This window comes from Myripristis murdjan, chromosome 9 (genome assembly GCF_902150065.1).
Source record: "Myripristis murdjan chromosome 9, fMyrMur1.1, whole genome shotgun sequence".
Classification (NCBI taxonomy): Eukaryota; Metazoa; Chordata; class Actinopteri; order Holocentriformes; family Holocentridae; genus Myripristis; species Myripristis murdjan.
In genome coordinates, this window is record NC_043988.1 from 22,610,558 (window position 1) to 22,620,604 (window position 10,047).

At 40.9% G+C, this 10,047-nt stretch overlaps 1 protein-coding gene across 1 annotated transcript in view; it reads right to left on the reverse strand.

Annotated features, from left to right (window-relative positions):
- fancc (FA complementation group C) overlaps positions 1–9,715 on the reverse strand; it is a 29,374-nt gene extending 19,659 nt beyond the window's left edge. Inside the window, exons 1-4 of the mRNA XM_030060485.1 lie at positions 9,588–9,715; positions 7,428–7,659; positions 1,592–1,679; positions 1,209–1,303 (exon numbers count right to left, since the gene is read on the reverse strand). Of these exons, the coding sequence (XP_029916345.1) occupies positions 1,209–1,303; positions 1,592–1,679; positions 7,428–7,613 (369 nt within the window). The 5' untranslated portion in view covers positions 7,614–7,659; positions 9,588–9,715. The remainder of the gene's footprint in view (positions 1–1,208; positions 1,304–1,591; positions 1,680–7,427; positions 7,660–9,587) is intronic.
- Between the last annotated feature and the right edge of the window lie 332 nt (positions 9,716–10,047).

Consider the following 10,047-nt stretch of genomic DNA (forward strand, 5'->3'; position numbering starts at 1 on the left):
GTCACGTTTGATTTCACAACAATATGCAGGGAATTGTATGAAAGACTGAGCAGCCTGGTTTTTGGAGACCTCTATGAAAATTTGAATATGAAATTGTACTTGCTCTGATGGTGCAATGTGCCTTAAGGCCAGTATATACTTGCTACAGAAAATAATTTCAAATTTTGTCACTGCTGTTTCTGGTTTCATTTTTTATACGGTTACATCCTTAATCATCATGCATCCTCATTGGTGTGGAGTGTGAATAAAATCATACTACAAAGAAGCAACAACTAGCCTATACACAAATTTGTGTGTGGCAGCATTTTTGACTGTTTTTGCTATACTAACGGTCAACCAAAAAAATAAAAATAAAAAAAATAACAAGAAACACAGTGTGTGTTCTCACAAGCAAACTTTGACAAAAATGTTATTCCTGATCTTAAGACAAGTTGTTTCTATTATCTAACCTTTCCAGTGATCATTATAACCAAACCCTATCATAATCAAAGAAATCCTCCCGCAACCTTGATCCTAACTTGAATTACAGTTTCAGCAGAAATTGCTAAAGTCAGAGCAGCCACATATGAAATTTATCACCAGAAGGAGTGGTGCATGTATAGGTTTCCATTAGCATTAGAAGAAATTATGTGGATAGATTTTAATGAGCATTTTACAAACCGAGAACTATGCCCCTGCTTCGGCAGTTTTGAATCATAGCAGGAACATATGTTATCAGGAGCAAACAAGTTTTTCTAAATGTAATTATTTTATACTACAAGACTGAGGCAAGCTACAAGCCACGCAATTTGCATCAGTCAAAGTAAGTTAGTGTCACAAACCAACATGTTTTTACTGAAAAAAAAAAAAAAAAAACAAAACACTACAAATAACATCTGTAGCAACTGGTAATTCTGTCTAATAATTCCAGTATATGAAGTTATGGAAAGAAATCACTTTTTATTTGTAAAAAAACAACATAAAATTATACGGTAATAACAATTAGTAGAGGTAATCACTCGCTATTATAATGCCTCCTTACTTGGTCGTGATAAAGTGACTGACAGAGGGACTGAAGGTGGCAGTAAAATCATGTTCATACAACTTCCTAAAACCTATCCCTGGTGAAGGCAAAATAGCATTTTTTTTTTCTTATCTTAACAAGTCACCCATAAATCATTGCACCCTCAGTAGTGTATCAACAGAAATGGAGAATCTTGGGTCCATACCCGTATCCAGTGGTTGGCCTTCCTCTCCACGGCATTGTTTGGATGCTCTGAGAACAAACCCCACAGACTCTGGAACAGCAGCCGTCTGCTCACAGCTACAGATAGGACAAAACAACACAACGCAACATAATTACACACAGAGTTTCATAAGAGTCATGAAAAATAATTCATTCAAATCAGAGCAGGTGTTGACAGGTTCATGGAATTTTGTATTGAGTAGGACAAAATTTTAAAAAAAAATTTAAAAAATGGTGATCTTGGTGGTTTGATGTCATTCCTCCCACAACACAGAACACAACCTACGTATTTTCTGCAAACCTGGTCCATTTACTGTTCTGGAAAGGGCGTTAAAGTAAAAGGTGTCCAGTGAAAGGTGCACTCACCATCAGCGGTGACGTAAGGGTTCCAGCAGAGCCGACCCAGGAACTGGCCCAGGAAGGGCAGCCTCGTCATGGCCTCTGTAGTGGAGCCCTAAGGAGAAGGCCAGAGACAGTCAGATACAGAAGAAAGTGAATTTAATACATATTTGTATTTAATTTAGAAAGGCCAAACACCTCTGAGTACACTAACTAGCTTGGAGTATACACTTAAACCTGCTCTGTGGAATTTTCCATTTGAAATTCATCTCCACCTTGCAGCAGTAAATTAAACACTGTTTGAAGAACACAACTGAGGGTTGCTTTCAACCTTCACGCCCAAAGAAAGGAGAATAAGAAACTTTTAGAGTCATGGAATTGTCTGATGAGGTAATTAGCCATGCTATAATTTCAATTATATATTTCCAGTACAAATTTATTGAATGTGGTTGACATGAAATGCGTCACTCAAGGTCAACTGCACACCAGTGCAGAAATGTCACCACAGACACCAGCTATTGCCATGTCCACAATAATGCAAAATACGGGGGTTATTATTATGTGAACTAATTTGGCATCAAAATGAATGTAACAAACGTCAGACTAAAGTATGACAGAGGTAGAGCCAATACAAAAAAATCATCATCATTTCACGTTATCACAGATGTTAAAACAGGTCTCAATGTGCCTCAGGCCCTTACTTAGCCTTAAAATTTAGCAAACCTGTGCCACAACACCTAGCATCATTAGACACACACAAGACCTAGTCCAGTAAATGTCTGAGGTGACCGAGTTTGATAACACACACATCCACAGGTGTACAGCATGTTGCTCATATATCACCTTGTTTCCCGTATTTTATTTCTTAGCCATACAATGTCACGCCACAACTCCCACCATGGTGGCAATAGTGAGAGATACACAGAACAGAGCACTGTGCAGTAAAGGGCTCTGGCTGAGAGTGCTATAACTGCAAGGGTTTTAGTATGTGTGTGTCTGTGTGTGTTTATCCAGCTCACAACAACAGACCATGTGATTCATTTCACCCCACAGCCAATTAAAAAATCCAGAAATGCTTCAAGCTAGGAGAGGATATTGCACGCACATTTCAGATTTTAAATAAGCATCAAACAAGACTTTCCATACATTTCAGAGTTGAAAACATTTAATTGCCCCAGATGTCCTGCATTTCTTAAGTGTTGCGATGAAGGCCTCTATATTTTTACTCTATATATGCAGGTGTGCAACATTGTTCATGTTCCACCATCATACTTTTCTGGGTTTATTATGTGAACACAGACCACATAACATTTTATATTATGATGACTTCAGTGACATACAGAAAACAGATAAAAGGCATTGATTAACTATGATCAGGTGATACTCTGAGGCGTAATAAATTTACAAGTTGCATGTCTGAACAACGTGCGCTCATGCATGTTTGTGAGTCCATCATGCATACGTGACTGTGTATTGACTCTTCAGCCCATAACAATACACCATATCCATCCGCTTCACCTCTGAGTTGCAAATTTCACAGCACAGTTTTGAGGCAGGAGAAGCCAACACCCAATCTAAATCTGACATATGCCAGGGTTAATTGAAGCAGCGTGCTGTGGCTGAAACAAAGATGAGTCTGACTGTTTCACTGCATGTACAGACAGTGTGAACAGCATTGTCGGGAGGGCAGGGTGTGATCGGCAGCCATGAAAACCTCTTACAAGACATAATGACCCCTTGAGCCAACGCCATCTGCTAAGAATTTGCTAATTAAAAAAGTGTTGAGTCTTCTTGGTAACTTTGTACTGTCCTATGAGTTTTAACTGTGAAAAGTAAATTGGATCAGAGGACTGAATAAATGATGGAGGCTGTGAAAGAGGGAGTAAATGAAAAAAGTAAGAGAAATAGGTTGTAAGGAGGGATGAAGGAAGGGAGAGAACAAAGGAAGAAATAAGAGAAAAGGGGAAAGGGGAAAGAAAGAAATTAGGTAAATTAGACCTTGTTATGCCAGTTTTCATAAACACTGAATTTAGGCACTTTTTACCAGAGACAATTATGGAGCAAATATACTGTGGTTAGAGATTGGTGTGGAGAAAAGGCTGCATAATATTTTCCATTTTTATCTCCTCATTTACTTCACTATTCTTGTTTTAACGGCATGCTGTAAGGGAAGGAACATTGTTAAGTGCCATATTAGTGCTATAAATACATTTTATCATTGTTTTCGTTATTATATCCACCAGGCATTTTTTGGTAATGTACAGTATTCCAACGGCGTACAACCGGCTAGAGACAGGCTAGGCTACGAGAAACTAACTTGACTTATACAAGTGGATGAGATCATCAATAATGGGAAGCAGAATGGTAATCGGCCAAGTAGAGTTTCTGTAAATGCCCTCCTCTATGTATCACTTCAACATGTTACCCCCACCCCCCACCAACACCATCTACCCGGTCTGGCGCACAACCCCAACACACAGCCTTCCTATCAATCTTACAACACATGGTAAAAACTGTGTGTGTATGTGTGTGTGTGCATGTGTGTGATGCAACTAAGAAAGAATGTTCATTTACAATGGCGACTCTACATCGCTTTGCGGCTATTGGAAAATGGCAATATAGGTCTTTAAAGGAATAGTTCACCCAAAGCACAGAAAGTTTCTGTGTGATATGGCGAGGTTTCCAGTCTGTTGCAATCTTCCCTGTCTCCTGGCACCCCAATGCAATGGGGCGAGGATGGTATTCCTTATACGATATGCTTCTAATTCATGCTCACTGAGGTGGATTGATACAGTTTGCCAGTTTCTGCAAAAAGATCTGTTGTTGTTCAGTTTTTCACACGTAAATTTTCAATGATTTGGGCTCCACAGAAGAATACCCAACCCCTTTGTATTGGGGTGCTGGGAGACAGGGAAGACCACAGCAAGCTGAAAACCTTACCAAATCACCCAGAGACTATCTGGATAGACAGACTACACTACAGGTAAGAAAGAAAATACAGAAAATATATTTTTGTATTTTGAGTACACTGTTCCTTTAAAGATGAGTCACTGCAGCAGAATATAATCATAATTGACCAGTGCCAAATCACAATCAAAGCCTTGTCTTCTCGACTGGGGAGAACTTTATAGATGGCCTTGCTTGTCCAAAGATGAAGAAAACAGTGAAGAGACAACTTTTTTCTTTGACATCACTGAGCTAAAATCAGAGAAGTAGCTATTCGAAATAATTAATAACAAAATGACTCTGCTGATTGTATAAATAAACTCGATTGAGGCTCCATAATCCATTGCATAATTCCCCACACACCCTGCATCCATCTTATATGAGTGCTGCGGGATTTTCCAATCAATTCGTCTGGGAAGAAAAGTAATGCTGTATCACTAGCAACTAGTCGTGGGAGAATGTACTCCACTCCACTGCTCAGCGGCAGAATCTAAACTCACTTTTGGAAATGTTCTGTTACTAATCCAGCAGGTACTGGTTTAGAGCAAGAAGGTTACAGTTCTGGTGTTTTTCATGAACATTTCTAAAGCAGTTACAATTCTAATTTCATATTTTCATTGCAGGGTTTGCCTCTTTATTCCACCTACCAGATGAATATCTGTATTTCTGACACAAAACACATTCTCGCACACCCCTGTGAGTTGGCCCCCCACTCTTTTCTGCCCATCATCATAAAAGGTGAAGAATGCACTGTTTATTTCTCAGTAGACCTTGATGAGAGAATGTATTGAGAAGGCTTGATCCCCCAGCTTAAAAAGTTAGATAATTAGATTGAATTTCTGTATATTAAAAAAAACAACAACATACAGCTGGCCCATAGTCCATTCTGTCTTTCAGCAATACTGGCCCAAAAACCTAAAGGCTACAATCATGAGCAGGGTAAAAAAAAATTAAGAAATAATGGTTTCCCTCTCACAGCAAGCCTGTTTCCCCCCAAAGTTCACTCATTCTAAAAACTGTGTAAAAACTGAGCCAAATCACTCATATGATTGGCCTGCCAGGGTCCTGTGAACAGTCTTCTCTGCCAGTTATATGAAAAATGCATGATTTTTCCAATCCATATGAGCAACCATATAAGAAATGGGGAATAAAGTGGGGTCACCAGCCAGTAAATAATTTGGAATTACAGCATGGGCCAGGTCTTCATCACTGTGTTTTGTCTGTGCACTGGCTGAGACTAGTGTGTCCCTCATTGTCCACCATAAGTATTGTGACATCAGCCAATCAAATTAAAGCAGCTTATTGCTATTTGGTGCTTTCTACACCATGTCTGTCTATGTTTCTGCTGTTAAGAAACACCTGCGTTACATGTCATTAGAGATGTGGCAACATATTTCTGGTGCTAAGCCTCCAAAACGAAAACATTAAGGCAAAGAGAAAGGTCATGGAATGACACAGGAGCCCCGTGATCCCAACTAAAATGTGAAACTCAAAAGCACAGTGTGTAAATAATGCATGATGCAGTTTTATGGCGGGTTACAAATATTTTTGGCTGGTAAGTTTTCTCAGTTTACCTGCCATTGGCAGACGAGCTAAGAAGTAAATTTTGGACCCTGCATGCAAGCAAGAAGGGCATTCCTGGAACTGAAACCTTTCAAGCACAAACTACTCTAAGGTTGCTAACCCAGTGTAAACCAAAAAATTAATATTAATGGGAATATTTTTCATCTTTGGGCTAAAACCACAAGAAAGTCGTTAAGTCATCAAAGGATCCAAAAAGTTGCCAAGAAGCAGGCTATCCTCAGCTGCTCTTTTATGAGCCCACTGCCAGTAAAACGGATTTCACTTCATTTAAGCTCTACCCCTGTCTTTCTCTCTCACTTTCTACCTCCTCCATCATCCTACACATTCTGACACATTTCGATGATGCAAACCCAAAATGGTACAAACGTACCGAGACGGAGAAAAGGAGATAAAAATGATTGGCACCACCAGTGTTCAATCTATTTGTCTATATTATAGACAGAGTTGCCAAGGTAGAGAAAAGGTAAAACAGAAGGAGAAACACTATGAGACTTATTATAACCACTGCCAAATTATTACAGTAAAACAAATGGACTGGGGAAAATAAATTAAAACCTGCATGAGCCCCATGCCCCTAAGTTGAACAAAACAAAGACCTCTTATGGGAGAAAGAGAGAGTATATTATGAGAGAGAAAAAAGTGAGAGAAAAATTGCTAAAAGAGAGAGAGAGTGAAGGCATCTGGACCAGAGCGAGAGGCGGTAGAAGGAGGCATGGGGATTTTAACACTGGGATCTCAGAGTCCCGCACCCCTCCTGTCCTCTGCCCCCTTCCCAAATTTGCTGGACTTGATATGGGGATACATTAGGTTAGCGCTGGAGGTCCCAATGCGGCTATTACCTGGCTAACTCAACATTGTAGCGCTGCCAACCAGACACACACACCGCTTCTGCACAGCACAGAGCAGCCTCTGTTATTCGGGCCCTACCGACGCTGGACTTACTGTTCATGCCCTGGCTCTGAGAGAGAGAGAGAGCGTGTGCGTGGTTGTGTGTGTGCACTAGGCTTGCTGGTGTTTGCTGTAGCTTAGTGCTTCATTAATCAGGGGGCCATTTGGCTGATCAGCCTAATTGATTAACTGGCCTAATTAGTTTGACTACGCAGGGTGTTTACAACCTGTAGACTGGGCCCTTTGGTGGATGTGAACCCTGTCAGGTCGTAAGAGCAACTTGGAGAGATGGAGATATTGCAGACGCAGAGCTATTCAAACCTGTCCAAAAACTGTCTTCAAAACAGTTCACAGTAGTTCAGAGGACTCAGAGCCTCTCTTTCATTTTATGAAAGGTAAGACTGTGAGGAGAGATACTTCATTTGAATCCGTTTTGTCCACTCACCATGTTGCTGATGTGTGTGAGGAGCAGCTGCAGGAAATCCCTCAGTCTACTGAGGTGTAGGCAGGTGTCCTTTTGGGTCTCTGGGCTGTCAGCCTGGCCCCAAGCCACCACTTTCCCCAGCCAGAACTGCATCTCCTGGACATCCAGCAGCGGCTCTGTCTGGGGCTCAATCAGTGGCTGAGACATGAGGCTCCAAGGATTTGTACTGGGTCCAGATGAATTTAGCTAGGAGCTAAGAGAGATCCGAGGTGTGAAAAACAACAACGAAGACAAAGCCACATTTCTACAAACTTAAACCATCAATGTGTCTCAAATATCTTGCATTTCCAATTACTCTATCCTTACTTTCTGTTTAATAAGCTAAATTGATCTGTAAACAACTATTTGTCAGACACTGACAGGTATGGTAAGTGTAGTCATGCACCATTAGCTTACCCAATAAGGAAACACTGGAAGCTATTTAGGCAATGATTATTTTAAGTGCCTAAGCTTTGGACACTATGTGATGCATGCATGTGTGGGCCAGTTAAGCCTCCAAATTCATAATCATTCTATTTTCTCAAGAAATGGATGTAGATTAAAGCAAAGTGGGTTAAGCTGGTTATGTTAAGCCCTTACTGCCACAATCTAATTATCTAACTTTTTAAGCTGGGGGATCAAGCCTTCTCAATACATTCTCTCATCAAGGTCTACTGAGAAATAAACAGTGCATTCTTCACCTTTTATGATGATGGGCAGAAAAGAGTGGGGGGCCAACTCACAGGGGTGTGCGAGAATGTGTTTTGTGTCTGCACACAGCCTGAGAATTTTGTGTGTGTATGTGTGTGTATTGGTTGTTTTTAGCCATAATGACAGGTCTGTGTGGGACACCACTGGGTTGTGTTTTACGATCACCTCGTTACAGACGACTTGTTTAATGTCTTGCCATCATCTCTGCTGGAAAGCCCCTATGGCTCGCCGATGTGAATATATAAATGCTCGTTTTAGAGGAGGGAAAAAAAACCCAACCAAATTAGGAACAAACGCCTCTTGTTGACTTGTGTTGGAGCTTGGTTTTCAGCACAGCAGAGGTGGGACAGAAATGCATGCTGAATACTAAAGAAGTACTCGCACACACTCTCTCTATCACACATGCAAATAAGTGCATGTGCACACATGCACATACAAGCAGAACTATATAAAAAAAAAAAAAAAACATGCACACAGGCACACTGCATCCACACACAACCACACACACACATATTTGCATGCGCACATGCACACTCTAGCTCAGGTGCTGGCCAAACACATTTCGGAGCAGGAACGAGATGTGACTGGTCAAATATTATCTTTGAAGATTTGTTAAACTAAGCTTGTGGACTTTGGGTCAAGGGGAGTTTGCCATTCCAATTATGAGATTGTTGACGTTATTTCAAAATAATCAAATCAGTTAAACATCACATGCTGCAAATCTACTGCCATACACTCCAGTATGTTGGATTCAATAAGGCCAATGTATACAGCCGTATATCAGCAATTATGACCGATGCTGATTTACAGAACAGTTTAATTAGTAAACACTACATGGTAAAATGTAAGGATGCAGCTCCTCATCATCCAATTGTGAAAACCAGTCATTTTCATTTTCAGGGGTTATTTTCCTCTCACTTGAAAAGGGAACACAGCCACTGCTATTACACACAGCCTGTGATACAAACCACAATTGAAGGAGTGTGAGAAGAGCCTCAGGTCTGATTATGCAAGAAGCACCTTCGCCAAACCCGTAATCCAACACTTTCCCCTTTCAACACGCACGTAACGTTACGCAGCGTGTGAAAAATGTTACTTGACCATTTCTGCGCCCAACACATTACATATTACTCGAGCAATTTGTTGATGTGTAATAACCAAACCACACCACAGGATGCCAGTATTCCCTGTTCTCTAGCTGCACACATGGTGACAAATAACCTCTCAATTAAATGCACTTGAACCAAATAATTTCAAGCTGCTGAGGTTGAATTCCCCTACTGTGTGTCGAAATCTTGTAAGACGGTGAGGAATGTAAACTTAGGAGGCGCAATTAGCCATGTTGTCACCTTTTCGTCGCCTTGTAAGAAGCTATTTGAGCTCTTAGCTCGTTAGCAACGGGCTTATAAAGTTGGTGCGGATGCGCACTACCTGTAAATACGACGTCCAGCCATCAAAGCAGATCTTCTACACAGCAGAGGCTTCACCACACCCCGTCCATCCTCAGAGATAGCTGTCTTTCTCTCCCGCGATGTAAACAAACTGAACTTCCCTCTTCCTCGGTACTTCCGCGTACAGAGGAATACTATTGGCTGTGAGCCGCTGGACACGCCTTCCCTGGCAGTGCCTGCTGGGAATCCAAGTCACGTGACGTGCAAGCGCGGCAGAGAGAGAGAGAGAGAGAGAGAGAGAGAGAGAGAGTATAATTTCTTTCCATGCAGTGATGCCCTGTATTCTCTGTCACACTGTGAAAATAAATGAATAAAATCAAATAAGCAGTCTCGCTCACAGTGTGTTTGTGTATTATTCATTAGAAATATAATCTGGACCCTGTGAATAATTTTGTCCAGTTTTTGCATGTTTTGAAACTCTTGCCATATTCTGAAGTCTA